This window comes from Vanessa cardui, chromosome 3 (genome assembly GCF_905220365.1).
Source record: "Vanessa cardui chromosome 3, ilVanCard2.1, whole genome shotgun sequence".
In the NCBI taxonomy this organism is placed as follows: domain Eukaryota; kingdom Metazoa; phylum Arthropoda; class Insecta; order Lepidoptera; family Nymphalidae; genus Vanessa; species Vanessa cardui.
The window spans coordinates 5,769,433-5,796,243 of NC_061125.1; the positions used below are offsets into that span (position 1 = coordinate 5,769,433).

Here is a 26,811-nt window from a genome sequence, read left to right on the forward strand (position 1 = left end):
TCTATTGTTTTTTTTAACTCAATCAAAATATCACTTAATAATAGGAACAGTTGGTACTACTGAACAGTGTTGGTAATGATTGGTTGACAAGTTGAGGCAGCAGCTCTTTAAGAGCTTGACAGTTTTGAGTTTTGAAGTTTGACGTTTCTTTAGACTCCAGTTGGCCTTCAATGGTGTCTTGCTTCTCTTAGACTCCAATTCAAAGATATGAGACTCGAAGAGCAAGATTTTAGGGGATCATATTATTAAGTCATTAGGGGATTTGTTATCCTTATTGCAGTGTAATTAAAAATGATTTTATGATTTTCTTTAAAATCACTAAAAACACCCAGTACAAATATAAATATTCTTAGTACTTTGCTTAACAAATACAAAATGGGTGATAACTTTCAAAACAATAAAACAATGGCTCCGGTAATGATGGATTACGAGTTTAAAATAAAAACACAAAATGAACGATCGAAAGTGGAAGATTTGTTTGACTACGAAGGGTGTAAGGTTGGACGAGGCACTTACGGCCATGTTTATAAAGCCAGAAGAAAAGACGGTTCTGATACTAAAGATTACGCGTTAAAGCAGATAGAAGGAACAGGGCTTTCAATGTCAGCTTGTAGGGAAATTGCGGTATATAGGTTCTGTTATATTTATTAATTTTAAGTTAAAACTATTTTTGATATAACGGCTAATACAATCAAATTAAATTGTTATCACACTCATCAATATCTTTATATATGTATAGTAGATCGAAATCAAATTCAATTAAAATGTCTTATAAACTTTTATATTTACAGCTTCTCCGTGAATTGAAACATCCGAATGTAATTAATCTAATAAGAGTATTCCTATCCCACACTGACCGTAAGGTATGGTTGCTATTTGACTATGCTGAGCATGACCTGTGGCATATAATAAAGTTCCACAGAGCAGCCAAGGCTAATAAAAAATCTGTTATGGTTCCTAAAGGGATGGTAAAAAGTTTGTTATATCAAATATTAGATGGAATACATTATTTACATTCAAACTGGGTTTTACATAGAGATTTGGTAAGTTATCTTATTTATACTTATTATTTTAAAATACAGTACTATATAAATGAAAGATGTAATAGTTGAATAAACAACCATGTATCTCTACAAAAGGGGGACAGCCCCCTTTTGTTGTTTTGTTGTCAATCTATCTCTGTTACCAGTTACTTAGTATTATGTTATCTTGGAAATTCTGTGACTAGAACAAATGAATTAATTATATTTTTTTATATTGTACTGTCAGTAGCATGTACCAATTTTTATTGGTACAAATTCAGTTTTAAAATAGAATTATTTATTATCAAGAATAAAATATAAAATTTCAGAAACCAGCGAATATACTCGTAATGGGTGAAGGGCCGGAAAGAGGCAGAGTGAAGATTGCTGATATGGGTTTTGCAAGGCTGTTCAATGCCCCATTAAAACCTTTGGCTGATCTGGATCCAGTAGTAGTCACATTTTGGTATAGAGCACCGGAATTGTTATTAGGAGCAAGACATTATACAAAAGCTATTGGTATTCATTTTTATCATTCAATATATTAATCATTTTATAGTAAAATCCATTACATAGAGTCCTTAGATTTATAAATTCTATATGATTTGCTAATAGCTCTGATGAAATATTTATTATGAACAGTTCTTAATGAATGAAATGAAGTTTCAATAACAGACATTAAAAAGTACAATTCTTCATCAATGTAAAATTTTCCACAGATCATTTATATCTCATCCAACTATGACATGTTATTTCAACAAAAAATATAGTTTTTTTTTAACATTTACTTTGTTAGACTAAATGTAAGAAGCTAATCTCTATTGAAAGGCTAAGGAAAAAAATAATGAGGTTGATTACATATCATAATGGTTTTCCATTAATTAATGATATTCTTAATGAACATGATTATTTACTTTTTTTAGCAAGTTTTATTTTTTAATTATGCATAAGAATTAAGCATAGTGTGTTTATTCTATGACCAGCTATTAAAAACATTTAATAGCAGTGATAAGGGAAGTAAAATATATCTTAAAGCTGAGCTTATTTTTTTTCTATTGTGTGTATTTTGAGTGTTAATTAAGGTACCTAGTAACTTTTAACACATAAAGATAACATAATATATGAATTATTATAGATATTTGGGCAATTGGATGTATATTTGCTGAACTATTAACATCTGAACCAATATTCCATTGTCGTCAAGAGGATATCAAAACCAGTAATCCTTATCACCACGATCAGCTTGACAGAATTTTCAATGTAATGGGTTTCCCTCAAGAGAAAGATTGGGAGGATATAAGAAAAATGCCCGAGCATGCAACACTGGTAAAGGATTTCAAAAGATCTAAGTAAGTTTAAAATAAAAAAAATATTAATATTATTTTCGAGATAATTATGTTATATATTGTCGTTAGTGTGTTTTTTTAAAGTTTGTGAGGTGTCTTATATGTAAATAAGGGTCCTGACAATAATTAACCATTAAGTGGTTATCTTTTCAATTCAATATTCCTAAAATATTGTCTTTTCAATTATTTTCTAGTTACCTACCTAGCCTATATGAGATATTTTTCACTATCTGAAGGGAGAGCAATCTAACATGATCATAGAGTTAAATAGCTTTATGAGCATTATTCTGAATTACGAGAGTGTAATTTAAATTTCACCAATTCTCAAACTAGACTATTACTGCTCGAAAAATTTCACCAATTCTCAAACTAGACTATTACTGCTCGAAATCTCTTTACTTATAATAAAAAAAATTATATCTCCTATGTTATTGTGATGTATAAGTTTTAACTGCACTTTTAGGCTACAGTTTAAGTATACCCAATACATTTTTGATGACTTATGTATTTTACTCTACATTAGAATTACATAATATAATATTAATTTCTTAATTGTGTGAAAATGAATGTATTACCAACTTTACCATTTATAAACTTAATATGTGGGTTTCAGTTATCAAAATTGTTCATTAAGTAAATACATGGATCGACATAAAATAAAACCAGACAGTAAAGCATTCAGTCTTTTGCAAAGACTCCTACTTATGGATCCTAATAGAAGAATAACTTCAGAACAAGCAATGCAGGATCCTTACTTCTCTGAAGATCCTTTACCAACGCAGGTATAATTATTTAGTAAATGTAATCACTAAATCTATGGAGTAGTAGTCTCCTTTCAACATTAGAAGTTAATAATTTATTATTAATCTACATATTTTTCATTTGACAGCCAAAGATAAATATTATATGAACATAAATAAAGAATATGAGAGCTTATTAATGCTTTATTATCTCTGTGTATTCTTACCTCCCAGATTCCAATTTCTTCTTGTAAAAATGTTATAATCGAGGCACAAAGCATGAGGAGAACAAGTTGTAAACCATAATTATTTAATGTATTTAAGATTGTTTATGTTCTTTTCTTTAAAATTTAATTATTCCCACTTGATTGTGACATTTAATTATGTCATGACATTAAAATAATTTATATGAAAAATGTTTTTTTTTTTTTTAATTTTAGGATGTTTTTGCTGGCTGTCCCATACCATATCCAAAGCGAGAGTTCTTGACTGACGATGACCAAGAAGACAAGGGCGAGTCGAAAGCTCGGCAGAATCAACAACAGCAGCAGCCCAATGTGAGAAATAAATCAATTTTTTAATTATCAAATTGCATGAAATCTATTTAAAATATTTTACAATCTGTAACAGATCTATAGTCTGTTCGCGTTAAGAATGCAGTGAGTTGTCATTGTTTACCGGACTGACTCCGCCCCCTTTGACCAATCAAATCTTTTCAAATTACAAAGTCAAGTTCACATTTAATTAATTATAAACTGATATTTTTATTTTTATAATTTAAATTTTATTTATTTATATATTTATATTTAACTTATTCAAGCTGTACACGTAATAATTAATGTAACCTATAGCTACTAGATGACGTTATGTCAAAATATGTAAATTTCTACATCGCGATGGCAAGATTCGCAAACGATTGTATATAGTGTTAAGAATTTTGTTGATTAAACATCCCGATTCGATTTTTTATTTTAATGTGTATTTTTTAAATTCATTATATTAGTCTTTAAAACAAATATAATTTGTTGGAATTTTAACACAAATATACCTTCACCCTGCTGTTAAAAAAGATTTGATTGGTCAGGGGGCGGAGTAAAGTGGGTAAACAATGACAACTCACTGCATTCTTAACGCGAACAAACTATACAGCCACTTAAAAATTTTAATATAATCATATTCATTTTAAATCATTAATCTGCAGGCGACTAATTCTCACTAATATCAAATTGACTATAACAGGCCAATGGTTGTTTATGCACCAAATTTTATACAAAAAGTAAAAATTTTGGTCTGAAAAACAATCTATAAATATTGAATTTTCGTAAACCCTGCTATATGTAATTTATACAGTATATAGAAATTTTAATCCAATTATAACTTTGGAAGTATATTTAGCTATTTACCAGACTTCCAAAATTAAATTGAATAATTAAATATTGTTCATTAGTGAGTTATTTTTATTATAATTTTCAGACCCAACAAAACCAAGTTCAAGCGAACAATCATGACCATGCAGCTAACAACGCTAAAAGAATGAGGATGTCAGGTAGCCTTATTGATTTATAATATATTTAGATTAAAAATGACTGAATAAATACTTATTGCATTGTTATCATAGGTCAAAACCAAGGCAACACTGGTGGTGGTGGAGGACAACAGGAATTCCATCAACAACAACAAATGATGTTCGGTGGGCAACAACAAGGCGGTGGATCACAACAACAGGGCAATTTTCAACAAAGATTTTAATTTTTGAATTAACGGTTGAATTTTTTCTCAGTGTTATTTCAAACTTAGCTAAAATATTTCCTTTTATTTAAAATTCTATTTGTTTTGAAAATCACATTTTTACTTAACAATGAAATTATCCGATAAAGTCAAGATAATAATCAGAATAGAATATTGTCTAATAGTCGGTCTTAATTGAAGATTTCATAGTATTATTTTGGTTGAAATCAAGAAGACATCATATAAACACCACTGAATTTTCATTTGAGCTAATGTCATTTTGCCACAGTGAAGTAGCATGGTCCAAAGAGTTCTAAAAACTATTTGAAAAGCTAGGAGGCTTTTAGCCAAATGTGCTAGTTTGACGTCCAACGTGATTTCCAAAAGAAGAAAAATTCCAGACTCTTGGTTGCTACTGAGAATTTGTCGACAGTAAGACCTAATTAACTTTTAAAGGGACCTCATGATATGCGGCCTTATAAACTGGCCATTTTATTTTTCTGTTTACGCACTCGAGACTACCAGCAAAGTTCCGGGTAACCGGGCTATGTGGATTTCTTATCCACTAAAACTTCTACAATAGCTCTCTTCAGTACAGATTGGATCGAGATAATATTACTCATCCTCGTTTTCTTCCCCGGATAAACTAGCCACAAGATCAACTAGTCAGAAAATATAATAAAAGAAACATCAATATTAATAACATAGCATGGCCTTAACAATCACTGTGACCATTGGAACATTTTTTAATATATGGAAATCTCATGAATGCTTGAATCAGACTGAAATGTGTTATGTAAGATTTGTAAATACTATGTTTACATTTAGGTTACATATAGAGGAAAAAAAAACAATCAATAAACAATATTTTTTTAATTTCAATAGTTTTTCATTTTCTCTGTCACACATTAATTATAAAGTTATAAAAAATATAACTTAATATTAATAAAACCAATAACTTACTATATGGACGGATAGTTTAAGTAAAATTTTAAATCGTAACATATTGATGTTAGTAATACTATAGAAATCTTAACAAATAATTAAAATTCATAAATGGATTGATCAGTCAAATGTAGCACGAACGCTTTTAATCTTAATATTATATTAAAGTAATTTGTGCAGAATAAAATGATTTTTAAGGTACAGTTAGCACAAACATTTATAAAATGAGATAATAACAAAGGGATTGTTTTATATTTAACCCATTCAATCATTCAATGCGATAACATCATTCACGTTTCATAGCCAAGAACGCGGCGTTAAACTCAGACTCTAATAAGCATTAGCCGGATTGAATGGGTTTACTTGCTGTCTATAAACACGACTAGGTTATGTGTGATGTTTGACTTATCTCAGTAATTACCTATAAGATATAATGTGTCTTATCTTAATGTGTTAAAGAGGAAAATTCCATAATAGTTTCTGGAGCATTGTGTTGTATTGTGTATTGGGCTTTGTTTAACTCTTCTCTGTTCAACTTGTTCTTGTCCACGGGTCGTATACGAGTACGCAACCTCCCACATCGGCCTTCAGTCACTTTTTCGTAGACTTCTGAAATATTGGTTTTTATAAAATATTAATTATATAAGTAGTCACTAAGTGTAGACTCAAACCTCCTGACATTATATTATATATACGAGGTGTGTTCAAAAAGTATCGCGAATTTTGTGTTTTTTCAAAAACTATTTATTTATTCATGAATACCTATTTTGTCCCCTTCAAAGTAATTCCCATTAGATATTATACACTAGTGTCCACGGTTTTTCCAATCTTCGAAGCACTTCAAAAAATCTTTTCAGCTCCTTCCGTGGCGGATGCCGTATTTATCTCGTCAAGCGTAGCGTAACGTCGTCCTTTCATGGACCTCTTCAGCTTAGGGAACAAGAAAAAGTCACAGGGAGCCACATCTGGGGAATACGGTGGTTGCGGCATGTTGTTTTTGGCCAAAAAATCGCGTACAATGTGTGAGCAGGAGTGTTATCGTGCTGCAAAAGCTAATTTTAGTTCTTCCACAAATCTGGGCGTTTCTGGCGGATTGCTTCGCGCAAATTGCGCATAACTTGTAACTCATGATGCACCACGCCCCTGTAATCGAAGAAAACTGTCAGCAACTTTCACATTCGACCGAACTTGGCGCGCTTTTTTCGGTCTTAGTTCGTGTGGCAGCTTCCATTGAGATGATTGAGCTTTGGTTTCCACGTCATAACCATAAACCCACTTTTCGTCACCAGTTATGCCCTCTGGGGCAAATTTGTGTCGACGCGTACAGATTCCAACATCTCATTGGCAATGGTCATGCGATGTTGTTTTTGGTCACAATTGAGCAATTTTGGTACGAATTTCGCGGCGACCCGTCTCATGCCCAAATCATTGATAAAAATCTAATTTCACGCCAATCGATATGTTTAGGTCCTCAGCAACTTCTCTAACGGTGATTCGACGATTGGCCAATATAATTTTCTCCACTTCATTAATTTTTTCGTCTGTTGTTGAAGTGCTCGGACGTCCGGCACCCTCTTCGTCGTTCACATCTTCTCGTCCTTCTGAGAACATTTTGTACCACCGATAAACGTCGCTTCGGTCCGCACTTAATTTCGTTTTTCACACAAAATTTGAAACAGGTTCTTTGATCCATTTCTTTAATAAGTAAAAATCGAAGACGATCCAAAACACGTGCAAGAAAAGCAGCTGTCAACGATTAAGCGAACATTCAAAATGGCCAAGCTTGTCGGAATAAGTGAGAAACAAAACATGAGTACCAAAAAGAAGCCTAAAGCCACAAAAAGATCCAAATTCAAATATACGTAACCCATGAAAATTCAAAATTCGCGATACTTTTTTTGAACACACCTCGTAATAGATATGTATATATACGATATAAGTATTTTTCGTGTAGCATTTAATGGCCTTAAAGGCTGGCGGTAAACCAGCACCATACCCAAATAAGATTGACAATGTTGTCATTAAATTAGACATTATGTCATGCACTACGCCGTTCTCAACTAAATTCGATGAGGACTAGTATAATTTGCTCTCATGACAGAGATTGCGGTTCACACCCGTGCAAATAGCAGTAAGTGTTTATGTCTCATGAGCTTAATTTCTGTTTACCATATTGGTAGTACAGAAAAATATCGTGAGGAAACGTTTACGTTTAGAATTAAAATTGCCTACATATGTATTCATCGAAACCGCATTGGAGCAGTTTGTTGGAATACACTTAAAAGCAAAGTTATCAACAACCTTCTCAATAAGAGGTGATTGATAACTTTGCTAAGCAATGCTACCTAGTTGAACCGAAAATTGACATTTTTTTAACATTTAATAATATTATATAAGTCGTAATTTCACGCACTTTAAATTTTGACTATCGAGCGTATCAGCGTGATTTCGACGTTCTTGTATATTGCTATTGATAAGGAGAAAGTGCGCTATTCATACGTTGACTACAGAAAGTATCAACTACTAAACTAGTTTTATATAACAAGTTGCATTTTAACCTAATTGTACCAACAACGGGTTGTTGCAGTTCAATAAAGTAAATAAATGATTACGTACCATCACTGACATGAACTAATTTTTTTAAAGATATAAAATATTAATTAATTTCCAAAAAAGTAGTGTCTATGCTTTTCTTTTATTTAAATTTTAGTACGTTAATTTTATACGTCTCTATGGAATTATTTCTATCTTAATTCTAGTATTATTGTTGACACCAAAATAAAATGTACGTAATTTGTTTTTTTTATTTTACGATTTGTATATTTAATACAATGTTAATTTTTTTTATGCAATTGTTTGGCGGACGAGCATGTGGGCCACCTGATATAGTAAGTGGGCACCATCACCCATAGACAATGACGTTGTAAGAAATATTAACTATTCCTTACATCGTCAATGTGCCACCAACCTTGGGAACTAAAATGATATGTCCCTTGTGCTTGTAGTTACACTGGCTCACTCACCCTTCAAACCGGAACACAACAATACTACGTACTGTTGTTTAGCGGTAGAATATCTGATGAGTGGTTGGTTCCTACCCAGGCGGGCTTGCACAAAGCCCTACCACCAAGTAAAATGAAATGAGATATACTTACGATCTTTCCTAAATGAGTTATGGCACGCCATGTGGCACAGCGACGCGAAGCCCTTCAGCCTATCTGGATTAATTGGAAACACTCCAGTAGGGCTGCTACAAATCGGCTCCTTTTTGCCATCACACGATCTTAAGCAAATTTCATAATCGTTTGACTTTTTGTTTGATTTTCTTCGTCTTGTTGTTGTTGGTTTTTTCGTTGTTGTAGGATTAATACGAATGTTTGTTAATGAACCCTTGGGTGATTTTAAGCGAACTGTCAAAAAAGGATTGACGCTTCCGGTTCCTGGCCGCACTGTCTGAGGAGTTATAGTCGAACTTGCAACAACTGTGTTGGACACTGTTGTTGTGTTGCAACCAGTATTAATTATTGGGAAATTTGGATAAACAATGTTTCTTATATCCCATCTTCCGGGACTGAAACTTGGCGATACAACCGTAGGCGCTAAGGGAATCGTCTGTTGCTGTGGATTTCTCGGCAAAACTGTCGTTTCTTGCATGTTTATTGTTGATGTTTGTGGTGGCAAAGTTGTCGACCGAGTTCGCATTGACGTGGAAGGAGTTTCAGTTGTAGTAGATTGAGTTACTGTCGTCGTAGGCGGAGAAGTGTTGATTGGTTGAGGATATAATTGACTGGTTTGTTGTCTTGGATCAAAAATCAACAAAAAGCTAGAGAGTTCATTTTTCGGATCAGTGACTGCTTGAGTAATTATTTGTGGTTGTCGTGGACCTGGCACTCCCACAATTTGGAACGGTATTCTTTGTGCCTGGTCTTGTTGCGTTGAACTGTCGCTGTTACCAAATGTGGTCGTTGCAGGAGTATCAGCTGTGGTTGTAACAGGTGGCGTAATTCGAGTGTTTGACTGTGTTGATATTGTCGGAATTTTTGGTGAAAAATTTAAGTCAGTTGTAAATATCTCGGTAATAGGTTTTGGTGTGTAGCTCGGGTCGTTTATAAGATTTGCCGCGTACCACTCTGTATTTGATATTTCTGCTCGACATAGTTGTAACACTGAAAATAAAAAAAAAACGGCTTAGAACATTTAAATATTACTTGTAAAGCAGCTAATTTTTCAATCATGACAATCCACATTTAAATCGAATGAAATGTAGACAGTTTTCTAAGAACTCAGTTGGACTTTCTTAACAATTATTGGACAATGCCTGCAATTTACAGAAGACGACAACAATTATATAAATTCCTAAGAACCTTTTTCGTTCTGTAATTAATGTTACTGTCTTATAACTAACTAGAAGTATAAGTCTTTAAAAAATGGTTTATACATGAAACAGTATGGCGTGCTTGATTTCTCTTATTTGCCCATCACATCTTGCAGCGGAACTTAAACAGGTTTTCAAGGCCCGCTTTTTGCAATCGGTCTCCCTAAGGTCAAGTCCCTCGGCCGGTGACAGGAATATTCTGGGCTTTCATTGATAGATCCAAATAATTAATGGATAAACGATACAATAATTATTAGCACTGTTTTGATGCAATGTGTTATTTATTATGTTAAGTATACTTACGTTTTATTCATTAAATAAAAATGGAATGAAAAATGGCCGTCTTTTCTTCGTAAGAAATAAATACTATCTAATAAGTACTAAAAGTATAATCTATCCGCGAAGAATTAAATTTAATAAAGATAAATACAAACACATTATATTATACAAACGCACAAATATGCACCATATTATATTTTTACAGTTTTCTACACAAATTGTCGATTCTTTTAAATACGATTCAATCGCCTGTATGTTATTGAGCTTTTTTCTAATATAAATGATCAATTAAAAAACACTTTCGAATAGATACATAAAATTAATATGTTATTTAATGAATGAATGAGTAAGGTCTAGACTTGATTTAACTGAAATGTTGATCACAACTTATTCAAATCTTTAAAGCCATTTTATATGAACTAGTTGTTGCCTTCACCAAGAGGGATTGGAATTAAATATTAGCAGTATACCAGTGAAAGAGCAACAGACAGACAGACAGAGTGACTTAGCATTTATTTATATCAGTTTAGCATATATTAGGAGAGATATAATTTACTTAGCAATAAATCGCTGTCCTGAACGATTTCGGATACGATGGCCAATTTCAACGATTAGAATTTCGTGGGAAATTATATAGTTCTCATGTGTTGAGTGAACATGACGTGTCTGTGAGTGTGAGTGTGTGTGTGTCATAACATCGGCGCACTCTATTTTCATTTACTCTGATAGATCGACTATCTGACGCGAACGTTCAAGCGCGTGACAAACGGCTCTACTGCTTTTCGAGATACGGTAGAAATTGATAAGTTGTAGTAATGTTGTAAGTAATATTTCTAAACCGTTGGTTTGTTTTGTATATGATACGCAATCAGTCGATATACGATACAATTTACAGACAGAGAATTGATTTAGTCCTTTGTAGAGAGAGTTGGGGTGTGGCTTTTGTGATTGTATTAACAATCAATAATTTACCTCCCGAAAAGAATTATAGAAGAAAAATTGAGACTATGGAGCCATTTTCAGAATGAAGAAAATCCTTTTTGCACCGACTTAAACTATTTCTCGGTAAGAACATAAATATAAAATAAAATACCGTGCGTGAAATAATGAATAAATATGAACTGTAAAAACTATTCCTCGATATTCTGTATAGAATAGTAAATACCTTATCAAATTGTTAAAATGATAAATTATACCTAAACTTAAGAGTGATAGAGTCCATTTTTAAATGTAAACGCTGACGTTGAGTTACTGTGAATGGTAAGTGCGTTCATCAAAATGCAAGAATGTCAACTATTTGTTTAGCAAGATACATGTTCAATGAGTTCACATGTTGTATTGTTTTTTAACTTCATACTTTTCTAGTATCATAATCGTACGCATTGATTCTTCGTGACTGTTATGTTATCATTGAATGTTTTATATAAAGCACATTATTATCATTTACCCGCTGAGTTTCTTTAGTCAGTTCTTCTCTTAGCGTGTTTTCTTTTCCGAACCGATGGTACTGTTTCACTTGATCATCAATAAGCAAGTGTATTATAAAATAAGTGTTGAATAAAGTAATTTGAGTTTGAGTTTGAATTTATTTTAAACGAACAATTGAGCAAATTGTACGGTCGATGGTAGTGCTTTGGCCGTATACATTAATGTTGTAATCGACGTGAATCATTGCTAAGCTGTCAAGCCTTTTGTGATCTTAATTATCTAGATTGGCTTGTTATGTCCTTGCTAGGTGCTAGCTACTACCTTAACTATAAGGATACAGAGCCTAACTTGCACAAATTCATAAATCAAACAATTAATAAGCAATAAAACACTTATTTTATTTAGTTATTCCAATAGCTGGTTCCTAATTAGAAGATTTCACGTCAAAATGATGTTATGCAACTAATAAGCAAATAATTGTACCAAGATTACCATACTTAATTACTGTAATTGGTTTGTCGCTTTTGTTAATATTTTGTTGCATTTTCTACAGATATCTACCTGTGTAAAATCCGTGCCTATGTAAATTAATATACTTTTTTCAATGTCGATGTGTAATTGGGCAATTACATTATGTAATAATTTGTATAATAGATTATTGCTATTATTATTTTTCATAAAAATATATACAACAAAGCAGAAAGCGAACATTTATTAATTGTATTGTAAATTCTAATTAGATGATGCTCAATTGTAAATTTAAGTGAGTATTGATGACATTCCCTAACATTGCGAAACACTGGAACACAAAAGTATGAGCGTGTAATTCGATAAGTATTTAAATTAATAGAGAAGATAAATCCATGACTATTTATAAATACCAAAAATAATAATAACCCAAGTCCAAAGAGAAACAATGTAACTATTATTGAACTTAAGTTCAAAATTCTGTTGTGATCCATTGTTTTAATATATTTCAATTAAAATAAAGCCAAGTAAAAGCATCGTGGTGTTACACTATCGAATTAAATGTTTAATCTCGTACTGAGTAATATGCCTTGTTTATTAATATGTTTTTTGTGATGAGCTTTAAATTTTATAAAAGGCCAAGTTAAAAATAATTTTAATACATAATTAACAAAATTTACAGATAACACGACTGTATATTATTATTATCGATCACCAAACAAAATATGTAGTTAACATAGATTTTCAAAATTAAGACAATAATGAATAGATCATTTTATCTGAATGGAAATTCACCATTAGTGAAAGGTAAATTAAAAAATTACAGTAAATATGTATGACGATTGTTCAGGCTCAGTTTACATCGTTTTAGATTTCGGGTGTTAATGCTGGTATGCTAGGTTTATTATTATCATTAGAAAGCAAACAATTATGAAGTTCGTCCTAATTAACTTTAATGCAAAAAAGAGATACTGTGTCGTAGTCAATCCTGATATTAATTTTGATCCTTGAATGGGAAAATTTACAACTGACACAAACTCTACACTAGTTGTACCTACCTATTTCTTGCACGAATGCTTTGTGTTATATAATTTATTCGACTTTGTATTTAAATTTAATTCAATCTAATTTTTAGGGCATCCGCTAAAACCTGCAAGGGGGCACGCTCACGTGTTTGTATTGAGAAATAGTATATGGAGAACTAAAAGGCGAAGGCGCATGCGCGGGTTTGACACGAGTGTAAGTTCGTTTGTTTATCCAAATCTGTCCCCGTCTAGCCCCGTCGTGAAATTAAGTCTCAGATTCGAGGCGGGAGTGGGAGTTTTAGCCTTTAGACTTAGGGCGAAATTACCAAAAAGTTTTCGCTAGAATATCCTTTAAAGTACCTCTGGACTTGACCTTGGTATGGGCGTCCTCGTAAGCCTTTAAACCATCAAAGCAGTCAGAAAATTACTACAATAAATGTATAAGTAGCAATTTGAAATTTTTATTAAGTAAATGAAAATTCTGATTTTATGACTTCTGTAAGTTTAATATGAATGCTAAGAAATTAAAACAACAACAATAAAATGTGTTTACATCACAAACTAGTCCTGTGTGTATTGTAATGATATCGATGTTAATACTTATAAGTAGTTTGGCGATACTGCGATATTTATCCACTTTAATTACAACGTAACAACATTTAACAGTTTCACTACACATATGTTTCAAAATTTGTCGGTATTTACTAATTATTTTCATTACGATTATTAATAAATAATTGAATTAAACTTTATCATTGTTTTTGATTCCAGTGCAAGCTTGTTTTTTTAACTGACTTCAAAAAGGATGACGTTATCAATTCGTCTGTATTTTTTTAATCAAATATATTTTATAACAACTGGATACTTAAATTGTGGTCGGTTCTTCTGCGAAGATTTTTAATTTCAAACCGGTAGTTAATTTCATTTTGAACTTGTAGAATGACGTGCAATGTTACTAAGAGTTCCCTTAACTAGTAAAACTGAAATACGTATTTTTTTAAGACATAAAATACAGTTTATACGACCCTTATCAATGAAAGGATACATTTTCTCTTTAATTGTAGGTAAATTCGTAACAGAACTGGGCTATATAAATCAAGTTGATTACAAACGATTCAAATAGGTTTTTTTTTTGTAAAACAATTTACTTATTTATGTTACGACATGTCGGAAAACGTAACAACAAGTTAATGCAACGCCTTTATTGAAAACCTATACTGATTGCACACGCAAATTAGTACATACTAGCTGTGTCCGCGACCATGCACGCGTTTGAATTTAACAAAAAAGACATATTATTGTAACCTAAGTTACTCCCTTATATCAGTTATCTGCCAGTGAAAGTCCTGTCAAAATCGGTCCTGCCGTTCAAAAATTGAAAAAAATGTTATTTTGGTATATGTACCGTGTATACATACATATGCATTGAGTAAAAAAGGGCTATTTTAATATAGCAAACAGACACTTCAATTTTATTATATGTATATTTATAGAATATTGATAGATAGAAGATTATTGACGGTGATTTATATAATTTTGGATCTTTCTTTTAATAGTTTTATTGAACTATTTGGTAATTATTTATTTTAAGTATTATTGAGTAAACATACAGACAGTTCATAACTGTTGTCACGTGAACGAAATAGCTACCTCGGTTAACATCTGAGGTTTGTTGACGTAATTATAAACAAGTAACGGCATCAATATAAGTGATCGTTGAAATCATTGAATCGTCATAAATACGTAGTACAAAACTGTATGTAAATGATTATCCACTTTTTTTGCTCTGTATATTATAGATTGACATAATGTTAAAGGTATATCAATGTTTTTACTTACCTGTTTTTATAATTCAATTCATACATAGTTAAACTATTTTGTGATTCTCTAAGTTTTCACAAAATAATTATAAAACAAATCAAAGCTTGTTACCCTATTAATATTATATTAACATTTTAAATTATTCATTACGATCAATACGACTTCAATAATTATTTTGTAGAGTTTACATGTCACCTTATTTTAAACCTTATATTGTTAGTAAATCTCATATAAAAATCGCAAATAATGAAACAATATATAGTAAAATGTAATCTAATATGTATAACGCAGTCACGCTATAAGACAAGCTAGTTTTGTACGAGGAAAATAGTAAACAATTTCACTTGAATAATAAACATACACAAAAGGTTGTAATATAATTATTGATACGTAATATTTTATTGTAAAAATATTGAGACATCCTTTGTAGAATCGTGGACACAGAGCTAACCTACAAATACAATTAATGCTATTCAAAAACAAACTTGTCAATCTATTACAAATCACTTTAGCTATTGTGTGTACCTCAATAGGTGAAAGTTACACAAACGTTCCATAGGACATACCAGGGTCTCAATGGTCGAGTTATTCGGTTCAATGAATAATGTTGGAACGGTATTTTGTATCACTATTGGTATTATCCCATTATAGTCTCTATTACAATTGGAATAAGATTCATGATTATAAGGAGAAACAGACTCACGTGTTAAAACGACGAGTGCAAATGCGTCCTCCATACCTGCTGGTCACAGACAGTCTGCGCTGGAGCCATACTAAGTTAACCAGACAACCAGTGTAGTAAAACGAGTAGCAGTTTTCAAATATGTTCTCCGCTCGTTTAACTCCGTACTGACTAATGTTATTCATTACTGTATTATTATTATAATGGATATTATTGAACTTAAATCATTTAACGAAGTCGACGATTTACTTAATTAAAACATTTGAAATATGAAACTTATTGTAATTATTTGAACAAATCTGAACAAATCAACATTTTCAATGTGAATAGTTTTATAACAGACATGCGTATTCTACTTTATGTTTCTTTGAAACAAAAGACAATAGTTAGGGCATACAATAATATTTATAACAATTATAACTATCGTAAACCGATGCCTGGTCAAAACATAGAGTCACTATAAAATATTAACAAAATTAAAGACACGGACAAGAATACATCTTGAACTTATTCCTCATCCTGGTGCTGGTTTAATGCGGGTCCCAAAAATAAAGTGCTAAATGAAATACAATTTAAATGTAATAATGAAATTAATACAAAATAAAATAAAATATTTTTATTTTAAAATAACGCACCTGTATTGAATAATTATAATTAGTGTAGAAAGCAATGTAGCAGTGTGGTAAATCAGAGGGAATAAGACTCCTCTCATTTTATTCTATAATAAAAGCGTAATAAAAAGTTTCTATTGTTTAAAATAGTAAAGCATCAGCTAGCTATCAAACCGATCTATGAAAATAAAATTACTTGACAGACAAAAGCCTAGTGATAATAATTCTTTTTTTACGAAAGAAATGTTTTATGTGATTATTGTTAAGAAAAAACCATTAAACATTATATAAAGCATAAAAACTATGTTAATTTATACTCACACATATATTTACAAAAAATATAAAAGTGTTATCAAATCGTGTCGTTATCGCTACTATAATATTAAGTACCTTAATTACAATTACGTTAGCTTTTAATAATTCCGTCGATCAGGTAATTATTTTATATACAGCCATTTGTTCATTACATTTAGATATTTATTACAAAAAATAGTGTTCCCATTTTAAATCTTAAGTACTTACTTAATTATAATGGGTCATCATTCTCCTGCCCTTATCTCAATTTTATTTGGGGTCGGCACAGCATGTCTTCTCCTCCCATACTTCTCTGTCAGACGTCATCTCACAAGAAACATTATTTCTAGCCATATCGTCTTTCACACAATCCATCCATCGTTTCCTTGGTCGTCCTCTACCTCTATATCCATCCACATCCATGCTTAAGGCCTTCCTCACAATGTGTTCCTCATTCCTCCGCATTACATGCCCATACTATGATACAAATTATTATGATCTTAAATTGCTGCTGTGCGTGCAGTATTGGTGGCGAGGCGTGGTAACAGATATATATCTTGCAATGCAATGTCTATAAGGATCAATTTCCTTTGCTCACCTCCCTTCCCTAAAATAAAATTATATAAACATAAATAATATTATTAAATGTTTAACTTTCAGCCTCCTTTGATAAGATTCAAATCTGTACGAAAAACTGGTGGAGCGATTAAAGCTGAAGATCTCAAACATCATGTAAGTTTACTCACCAGTTATGGCATCTTTCTTAGGTTCAACACCAAGGTCAAATAAAAAAATATATTATCGAGTGTTTTGCCGCCAAGAAACCCAATAATATCGACTTATGAGTTTCTCTAATAGTGAACATTATATAATGATAGTGAGGCAATAGAGAGTTTAATTGGTTGCATATTTGAGCACCATACCTTATAATATGTCCTGCGTAGTTGGCTATGTATGGCTGTAATGGCAGCCGTCCTTAAATCCGTATCTTTATCAGAATATTTGAAAGTAGCCTTCCACATTCATATTTAAAATCTTTCTGTGTGAAATGTTTTCATATGCGATAAATTGCTTCCACGATTTAATTTCATTTATAAACTTTGTACGTGACGTAGGTGTTCATATATCAATTATATGATCAGAAGAGATTAATTTATCGTGCCTTTTGCGCTGGTAGTATTATATCAACGGAGAGAGTTCTTACGTCAACGCACTGTTTCCTCACGAATAGAAAAAGGTTTGTTATATATGATGAAAACATTAATTTTAAGAAACAAGGTTCATTTTTATAAATGTATATTTTTTTAGAAAGAAACGCAATTTTGATCACATAAGGATTGGAGCCGGTATTTTGGACACTCTTGTTAAAAAAAAAGTATTCGACGATAAACAACAATGGCGGAAAATTGCACATTTATATACGCAGAGATTTTATAGATTTCCGGCTTATAACTTGGCAGTTCTGGTAATTTATACATTTATTTATAAAGCTAAGCTTTTGAACCTGGTCATCATTATCACCGATATTTGCTTGCCTTTCCAGCATATTTGAGATTAGCGCGATCACGGTGGTTGCTTATGACACCTACTGTTGAGAATATCTAGAGATTATCCGGAATACCCTTATTACGCACATGTCTTTGATATAACGAAATGTATAAAAATATCCCATTTTTCTGTTTAAAAGACGTTACGATTAATCAACTTCCCTTCTTGACTGAAGACTACTGATTGATTGATTTTGTATCACAGTTTTTTTTTTGTAATCCATATGAAAATAAAAGAATAATAATCATTTTATAATAAATACTCTAATTTCATCGAAATTCTGCCACATGTGCATTCCACCAACCCGCATTGGAACAGCGTGGTGGAATATGTTACAAACCCTCTCCTTAATGGAAGAAGAGGCCTTATCTCAGCAGTGGGAAATATACAGGCTGTTACTTTTATTCGAAATTTGAATGCCAACATACGTGGTTCATTATTTGGCTTGAAGTTTGAACATAATTATGTATGTCCACTGCGGTCTATATCTGTACAAAATGTTTAACCATTTCTCTTACATTATAGAAAGTTAACGAAGATTGGGTCCTTAACGACTTTGTTAATAAAATTCCTTATACAATGTGGAACCAAGATTTTGATGGTGTCTGTGTCGGAACTGGTGTGAGGACAATAAAGGTAAAATCATGTTTTTTAGGACAAATTGTAGGAAATTTAACCTTATAATTTGGGTTACCTGAAAGCAAAATATGACCGTCGAGCTAAATACATTTTTGTGTCATTGTTATTGAGGTATTTATATTTTAAGAATCATAGTTGAATTGTACCTACACAGATTTATTTGAAAATATAGTCTACTCAAATACTGAAAATGTTTTTTTAAATTATTTTTAGAGTTGGTCGAAGAACAAACATCTCTTTGCTGTCAATTTTCACTTGATCACTAGAAGGATTTGTGAGCAAAATTTACTTCGAAGTTGCTTGTTGTATTATTGTACGGAATATGACATAAAGAAGTTATCTTCTACTGTAAGATTTAACGCATTATTCTTGTCATTATCATGATATATATCACCGTTATTCGAATTTAAACATTTGATTAATGTATTACTAATTTACAGAATAGGATTGCTGTTGTCATATCATAGCTGATTAATATAAAGTGGATTTAAGTATTATGCAATTGTAATATAAAAGATATTGTTATCAGGAAATAGAAGGAGGTGGTTTAATTTGTTATGATACTGGAGATCCCGCTGAAGGAATGAAAAACGGAGTTCTGATTGGAGTAACTTCACTCATCAACATTGGCCTGCCATCGTTACACAACCGAGTTGGCTTATTCCACAAATGGGTTACGGACGACAGCACACAGTGTCATGAAAATGTTTATTTTCAGTTACTTTTCCCTCTGCTTATTATATTTTGTGTTAATGAATAGCAAATAAAACGAAATGAAAATAGCCAAAATTGTGTATATTGTAGTTAGAAAGATTATCGCGTGTTTCTCGTTGCGTGGGCTATTGTTTCGTTCTATATATGATCGAAATGACGAAACTCTTGTAAAAAAACTGCCGACATGATACCGATGCCCACTGACTATACCAACAAGAACACCTTTTCCTGGTTGCTCGTTAGGGTCTCCTGTGTTCATGCACACTAATGGTCCGCCTGAATCACCCTTGAATGAAAAAAAGAATGTTTATTTGTTTTAACTCATAAACTGTAATTAAAAATAGTAAAAGCCTTTTTTCGTTTGGATACAATTAATACTTTTTTTTATTAGGAGTAAACCTGTTTACTTGGAGTTGAGTTTTTGAGTTTTAAAAAAATATCTTTTGTATCATTTACCTTTCCTACATCGGTCAATCTACTAGAGGTACATATAAACCTTCGCATGTTTCTTCGATGCATCTGATTGCATCTAACCATAGGGATAAGAGTCAAATCAGCCAGCAGAAGTTTGTCAGATGTTGCCTGTAAGTTAATATATACTACGTCATATAGTTCATCATAGTTCATTTAAAGACTATACGATTGGGGCATTAAAGAAAAATATGATAGTATACTGATTATAATTTCTGTATTCATTAAAATTACAAAACTTTATGATTATCCCTTTAAGTTGAGATGAGATTGAATCTATAGATCATTAGTTTTCGCCCGAGGTTTCGAAAGAGTTTTTAGGGATTTTAGGGATTGGTCGTCAGGTATTAGGTACAAAAGTGGGAACTTTGCATGCCTAACTTCGTCGACGGATAGTTATGTGCTTCGTAGTTCAAGTTTGCTTTATACTAAAATTTTATCAAATTCGGTTCAGTGGGTAGGCCGTGAATAAGCAACATTAAGACAGAGTTTCTTTCGTATTTATAATACTATTCTATTTAAACACTAAACAACAACAGGTACTATTAGGTATTACTATTATATAAATAATAAATAAATGAATATGAGACAACATCACATACATTACTCTGATCCCAATGTAAGTAGCTGAAGCATTTGTGTTATGAAAAACAGAAGTAACGACGGTACCACAAACACCCAGACCCAAGATAACATAGAAAACTTATGGTAATCTACATTGACTTGGCCGGGAATCGAACCCGGGACCTCAGAGTGACTTACCCGAAGTGTATGGACACCGGTGTACACACTACTGGACCATGGAGGTGGTCGAATATATCCGGGTTTTACTTATTTATCGAATAATCGTTGGTATTTTTCAAAACTCTTACGAATTACCATTATGAGGAAACATCTTAATTTAAACCAGAATCAGTTTATATAAAAATGAAATGAAATATATAGAAAGCATTGATTGTATGTATGTTTTTTTTTTTACGGAATACTATAATAGAGCCTTCTCCAACCACGAAAGGACGAAAGCCAAACAGAGTCGAGCCAAGAGAGAGAGAATAATCTTTGATATTATTTATGGATTTGTGTTTTGAACGTTAATGAAGCTGCTCGGAACTTTGGAAGTAAACCAATATAGGTGATCTATTGCCAAATCGCATGGTATAAGTAAATCTAAGGGATTTCTATTTTTATTCCTTCTCCGATTGGAATAGGCTATAGATGGTAATATATTAAACTTTATTGACAACCTTTTCAGAAATCCTGCCATATCCAGATACTAAACATGATCCGTGGTAGTCTGTGAGACGCACTGCGTACGGTACATAGTTGACGTAAGAGTTGTACACAAACGGTTTAAATAAGAACTGAAATAGGAAACAGTGTGACGTAGTATGAAATGTAATATAAGTATATATTATTTGTAATCAAAACAAACGCAATAGGATAATATTTTCCATTTTATATTTTAAATCATTTAATTTCTATTACCAGTTGTGTATCGAAAAATTTTGTAGTTTGTGCTTTTTGCGATAATTTAATATAAAGAAAAATTCGATTTTTTGAAGACATGACAGCTAAAAAACATTTGGAGGAATTGTACGAGAGCAGCGTGGTGGCTGCACACCTTCTCCTTAAGGGGGTAGAAATCCTTTGTCATTGCCATGACTGTTTTAGAGTTTTGTTCCAAATATTAATATGAATCGAAGGCATTAATTTTATATGATGAATTTTTAACTTAGTTCAACATGGTTTAAGGTAGAGTTTTCTATAATTGTAGATTGTCTATAATTGCATAAACATAATATTATGAATATATTTACAACAAGAGCGATGTCATCTTTCGGGAAGGCGTAAGTCGGAGGATAAACCACCTTTTTCATTTTTCTCCATTGACCATTGGCTTCGCTGTCAAATTCTTGATAGTACCCACGATTTCTCAAGTTTCCAGCTACTGCATATTTATGGGACAATGTTTTCGGAGTCCTAAAACATATTTCATTGATATTTAAATTATTTCAATCTTTTCAATGTACCCTCGAATTTTTGCTGCGCTTTTTTTAATCGAATAAAATACGGCAATTTTTATATGTGTGCTACTTCTTAATCATCATCATCATAATTTGGGCAACTGCTGCAGACTGCTGTACAAACATTGGAGATAGGTCCTGTCACTAACATAAAACTCCCGCATCCAATAAGGACCTTCTACAGACCATTATTACTCCTGGCAAGCATCCAACGCTGGTCTCTACTATAGATCTTCTCTTCTCAATCTTCCATGTTTTCTTTGATACATCTTACAGTCTCACATCAGTCTGCTTATTTCGCAAGATACGTCGATATTCTGAGTTACCTTTTAAAATTATTCCCAACAAGTGCGGAGAACATTTGAAAAACAAATTTGTTTGACATACCGAACACATTTTCAATTAATAAACATACCATATTCATTTTAATTGGTGAATATTTTAGTTTGAAACCCAGTAGCTAAAGTTAGGCGAACCATCATTTCTAAGTGTCTGTGCAACAATTATGACTTTTATAGGTTACATGTGAATGCAATATAAAACAATAATTAGTAGAGCGAAAAGGGAAGCATTTAAGCGAATCTTTTTATTAACTATTTGAATGGTCTTAAGTAAAAATAGAATATCTTGAAAGCGTAACGTCTGAAAATGGTAGTTTACATAACAATATATACTCTATACATTGCGTTTATAATAATGATTTTAATAATTTAAAATAAAGTGATGTTCTGTACCTGTCTTGAAAATTTTTGAATATCGATAAATAATTACTATAAACCTGGCTTTCTGCAGACTTGTCTGGGGTCATCTATTCTTATTATTTTTTTACCTTGCTGTGTTTCCAGTTTAAAAAATGGTCCCAGTATCGCCATTTTACAGATCACTTACGATTTAAAGTCTTCAGGTAACTTATAAAGATTTTACCATTTGCTTGCTTGCTATAATGAAAATAATATTTAAAAAATATTTGTTGGATATACCCGCCACCACCGCACAGCTTCTGACAAGCGTTTGGGTTTTCAGAGAAGCAATGGGCCGCCGAGAGAAGTTTCGTTGGTCCGATAATTGTGCCTCCACAGAATGTAGTATATATTCGTGACCGTCTGATCAATGCCTTAAACGCTACCTAATAAGGAAAAAAAAAAACAAGAAATAGTTGCGTACAGTTGTTACCTTTTTCACTGTAAATTTTTATTCACAGCATTATTCATTTACTTTTACAGTCAAAATGCTTTAACTTTATCGTATATAATTTTTGTCCTTCAGCTATCTAGAAAATTAGAATGATCGAACCTGATAGGGCACATCGCCGAGCTTGCCCGGCTTTCCGTTTACAACACGAGGCACGTACTCATCGTTATAATGTGTGTCATTCTTCGCTTGTAGTAAAGAAATACCAAATACGTATAGAAAAATAAACACAATTTTAGGAAACATTAATTTTATGATTTTAAATGACATTTATGTATTTTGACAAACATTGGCCTGAATGAAAATGTATACTGTGTAACAAAGAGTATAGAATCATTATATTTTTATGTGATAGATGATAATAGCCGATGTCATTAAAGGAACCAATTAAAAAGGCTGCACTTGATTCACTCACTCACTTTTTGATTATTTCCGTCTTTGCTTAGAAACCAACCAACAGTAATACCTAGAAGCTTAATATCATAACTCAAAGCTACTCGAAAAGAAGGAGTCAGAGAGAAAGGAATCCTTCATTAAATACAAACCCTCATACCAAATAATTACAACGTTCTGTGAACCAGCCATTAACCAAGAAATCATTTAAAATATTTTAGGTACCATAGCAATGTACTATATGTATGTTTCCTACAATATGGTTAACTTTCATACCAAATTTTATTGCGATATAAAATTGTTCGACCACGAGATGTTACCCTTATATTACAAAAATACATGAAATAAACGAAAACAAAAACGACTGAAATAATTTTTCAATTGAGATGAAATAAAAACTATTTAATGGTTACTGTTTATCAGAAAACATAGAATCACCAAGGTTTTTGATTCAATTTTGACAGATTAGTATCAATACATAAACATTAACATACCAATAGTTATTTTATTATATTTGACAACTATATTTATAATATAAACCGTGAAGCATATTTACTGCATTATAAAATTTATGAAATGTTTTTTATACGTAGTTCTATTTCTCGTGATTGCACACAAATTCAGCTACAATGGATGTATTCAATTACTACATTACGATGACGACTCATCACAAGATTTATTTAATTTTAGTGTATGTAATGTATCGTAAACATGTTTGCATTAGTAGCATAGTGTCACAACCTGAATATCCGCGTTTAGAGAGTTGTTTTAGTAAATGCATCAAGAAAAACGTACACTACAAAAGCAGACCAAAGAGGATCAGGCAAGCGATCGAACGTTGCTCGAATTTCGAACGAATCCTATTTAATTATTTTTATATTAACAGCATAAAACCCATTGTACCGACTCCGATGATGTTAAGTTGATAAGGGTGAAAAATGAATTAATATCGATTATAAAATCTAAGTAATAAATACATTTTAGGAATTACTAACAGAAAACAAAAAGTACGAAGCATTTGTTGACATTTGTACCCTCAAAATTTTAGGTGGTTCTAAAGCGAAAATTACTGAAGTACCCTATCAAGTTAGTAAATTTATAAGAGCATTTATTTAATATGCAAACTCTGAAAGACTACATAAAATATTAATCATAGGTTGCGATAAGGAGAAAATTTCTTGGAGGTTACGTTTGGTCGGCGTTTTGTGGAGGATCTTTGGTGACCGTGAAATATGTGGTTACAGCAGCACATTGCCTTATTGATTCAAAGTAAGTAATTTTAGCATGCTCTCTATTCCCTCAAAATTAGAAAATCTCAGGGCATACTAAATTGTTCCTATAAGTATGGTTGCCGTAGCCGAAATCGGTCAGGATGACAAACTGTGATCAAGAATAATAATATACTTGATAGAACTTTATAATTTAAGGTTGGGTAAATTAAAGAAATTAAGCAATATGAGAGTTGTGGCTGGAACTACAACGACAACAGTGAGTATATTATCATGGACTGAAGAACATTGGCGAAGAATAAAGCATTTCTATAAGCACAGGAATTACAATGATAAAATTTTAGAGCATGACTTCGGTGTTATAGAGGTAAGTCCATCCTAATTTCATAATGAAAGTAATTTCATATCGGTAATACTTTAATTTCTTTATAGGTAAATTATGCATTTGTTACATCTAGTAGTATTAAACCAATTCGTTTACACTCTTTGAACACTGACGAAACTGTAAACGATGGACAACAATGTCTCGTATCAGGTTTTGGACTTAAAGAAAAGGTTAGTTTATCCTCATGCATACAGTACCTAGGGATTAATAATTGAGTATCTCACTTGGTTCTCGTGATATTGTCAGTGCTGAGTTTTGTCGGACTGTGTGGATAGATGCCTGGTCACCGTGCCACTGGCTCAGCATTCTTTGCTCAAAAATAATGTCAGCACAGATGCGAAGCAAATAACGTTACTGGCAACAATCTCTCTCGATTCTATATTAATGAATATTTGACTCGAACTAAGAGAAAATTAAGTATGTGTGGGCTTATTCTCTTATGATAAATAATAAGTTAAAGTACTTTAAATTCTATTAACTCGTAGTAAGTAAAATAAAACAAATTAAATATAACAATATGTTAATTGTATTAAGATAAAGTAAATTTACATTTTAAACTTTAAAAGTATTTTAAGCATATTTGTTTTATTTTTGCAGAATAAATCATCATTCGATTTACAAATGGTTTGTGTTCCAATAGTAAGTCATTCTGACTGTAAAATGTTCTATCATGAAGAATATTTGCACCCGTCGAGTTTATGCGCGGGGACAACAGGGAAAGACAGTTGTCAGGTCTGAATTATTATAATCTATTACAAGTTACTTTGTACAGTGCCTGTCATTTTAATATAGCAATAATATTTTCTCGCGTGCTATAAAAATAAAAGAATCATTTATTTATTATATTTTATTGAAATACGAAATCAATATGTTCGTAACTTAGTTATGCTTTTTATTCTGTATAGTACGATACAACTTAATAAAATAATATATGTATGTTTTTGTCTTTTTGGCACACAATTAAAATTTTAGGGCGATTCTGGCGGACCACTTGTTTGTAATGGAGTTTTGGTTGGAGTCGTTGCATGGGGTGCAATATGTGGCTTACAGCCAGGTGTATACACGAGAATTTCATCGTACACTTCCGACGAGGTTGTGCCTTTCGAAAAGAATGCCTTCACAGAACATTCCAAGTATTCGGCTACATCGATAATCGAATTAAGTATTTTGTGGTCTTTTTATTTTATAACATCGAAGATAAATTCATATTTTGGTGTTTTCTTTAAATATCTACGGCATACATTTTAACTGTATTGTCCACCTTATAAAGGTCTTAAAAAAGTCTGGGATGGTGTATATTTATCTCTTAGTAATAGCTCACAATTACCATTTTATGCATTACTTTTTACGATAAAAATGGCTCGTTTTGATGCGATTTTAAGCAACGCAGTAATTCTTATCCAATTAAGTATGTTAAATACATGAATATTTTCAAAGATATTACACATTTAAA

The 26,811-nt window shown here is 31.9% G+C and overlaps 4 protein-coding genes and 1 long non-coding RNA gene across 5 annotated transcripts; 3 read left to right on the top strand and 2 right to left on the bottom strand.

Annotated features, from left to right (window-relative positions):
• The first annotated feature begins 124 nt into the window (after positions 1 to 124).
• On the top strand, positions 125 to 5,718 carry LOC124543551 (cyclin-dependent kinase 8). Its single transcript, XM_047121784.1, has 8 exons — positions 125 to 624; positions 792 to 1,043; positions 1,352 to 1,541; positions 2,158 to 2,371; positions 2,982 to 3,150; positions 3,549 to 3,665; positions 4,582 to 4,654; positions 4,727 to 5,718. Exons 1-8 carry the CDS (start codon positions 376 to 378, stop codon positions 4,855 to 4,857), a joined length of 1,395 nt encoding a protein of 464 aa, XP_046977740.1. The 5' UTR covers positions 125 to 375; the 3' UTR covers positions 4,858 to 5,718.
• Positions 5,695 to 16,039, bottom strand: LOC124543552 (mucin-2-like). Its single transcript, XM_047121785.1, has 3 exons — positions 15,881 to 16,039; positions 8,937 to 9,947; positions 5,695 to 6,390 (listed from the first exon to the last, which is right to left on the bottom strand). Exons 1-3 carry the CDS (start codon positions 15,912 to 15,914, stop codon positions 6,227 to 6,229), a joined length of 1,209 nt encoding a protein of 402 aa, XP_046977741.1. The 5' UTR covers positions 15,915 to 16,039; the 3' UTR covers positions 5,695 to 6,226.
• On the top strand, positions 11,383 to 19,554 carry LOC124543553. Its single transcript, XR_006967481.1, has 5 exons — positions 11,383 to 11,500; positions 17,425 to 17,496; positions 18,073 to 18,229; positions 18,838 to 18,948; positions 19,481 to 19,554. It is a non-coding gene; the product is annotated as an uncharacterized LOC124543553 (long non-coding RNA).
• Positions 19,555 to 19,669: 115 nt separating this feature from the next.
• Positions 19,670 to 23,515, bottom strand: LOC124543874 (transmembrane protease serine 9-like). The gene is made up of 7 exons (XM_047122194.1): positions 23,512 to 23,515; positions 23,334 to 23,341; positions 23,141 to 23,286; positions 21,954 to 22,116; positions 21,381 to 21,497; positions 20,122 to 20,247; positions 19,670 to 19,951 (listed from the first exon to the last, which is right to left on the bottom strand). The coding sequence occupies exons 1-7, from the start codon at positions 23,513 to 23,515 to the stop codon at positions 19,670 to 19,672; spliced, it is 846 nt and encodes a 281-aa protein (XP_046978150.1).
• A 1,004-nt stretch (positions 23,516 to 24,519) lies between these two features.
• LOC124543875 (trypsin-like) lies at positions 24,520 to 26,606 on the top strand. Its single transcript, XM_047122195.1, has 7 exons — positions 24,520 to 24,567; positions 24,729 to 24,830; positions 24,901 to 25,013; positions 25,172 to 25,340; positions 25,406 to 25,528; positions 25,956 to 26,090; positions 26,331 to 26,606. Exons 1-7 carry the CDS (start codon positions 24,520 to 24,522, stop codon positions 26,604 to 26,606), a joined length of 966 nt encoding a protein of 321 aa, XP_046978151.1.
• Positions 26,607 to 26,811: the final 205 nt, after the last annotated feature.

Coding starts and splice junctions, on each gene's coding strand:
- LOC124543874 (XM_047122194.1), bottom strand. Junction 20,248..21,380: donor ATGGCAGGATTTCTGAAAAG/GTTGTCAATAAA, acceptor ATTAACTTACAG/GCAACATCTGACAAACTTCT. Junction 19,952..20,121: donor GATTGACCGATGTAGGAAAG/GTAAATGATACA, acceptor TTTTCATTCAAG/GGTGATTCAGGCGGACCATT.
- LOC124543875 (XM_047122195.1), top strand. CDS start 24,520: ATGCATCAAGAAAAACGTACACTACAAAAGCAGACCAAAGAGGATCAG. Junction 24,568..24,728: donor AGCAGACCAAAGAGGATCAG/GCAAGCGATCGA, acceptor AATACATTTTAG/GAATTACTAACAGAAAACAA. Junction 26,091..26,330: donor CAGGGAAAGACAGTTGTCAG/GTCTGAATTATT, acceptor TTAAAATTTTAG/GGCGATTCTGGCGGACCACT.
- LOC124543551 (XM_047121784.1), top strand. CDS start 376: ATGGGTGATAACTTTCAAAACAATAAAACAATGGCTCCGGTAATGATG. Junction 1,044..1,351: donor GGGTTTTACATAGAGATTTG/GTAAGTTATCTT, acceptor ATAAAATTTCAG/AAACCAGCGAATATACTCGT. Junction 4,655..4,726: donor TAAAAGAATGAGGATGTCAG/GTAGCCTTATTG, acceptor TTGTTATCATAG/GTCAAAACCAAGGCAACACT.
- LOC124543552 (XM_047121785.1), bottom strand. CDS start 15,914: ATGGAGGACGCATTTGCACTCGTCGTTTTAACAC. Junction 9,948..15,880: donor TGCACTCGTCGTTTTAACAC/GTGAGTCTGTTT, acceptor TTTTATTTTCAG/TGTTACAACTATGTCGAGCA. Junction 6,391..8,936: donor TAACTCATTTAGGAAAGATC/GTAAGTATATCT, acceptor CCAATATTTCAG/AAGTCTACGAAAAAGTGACT.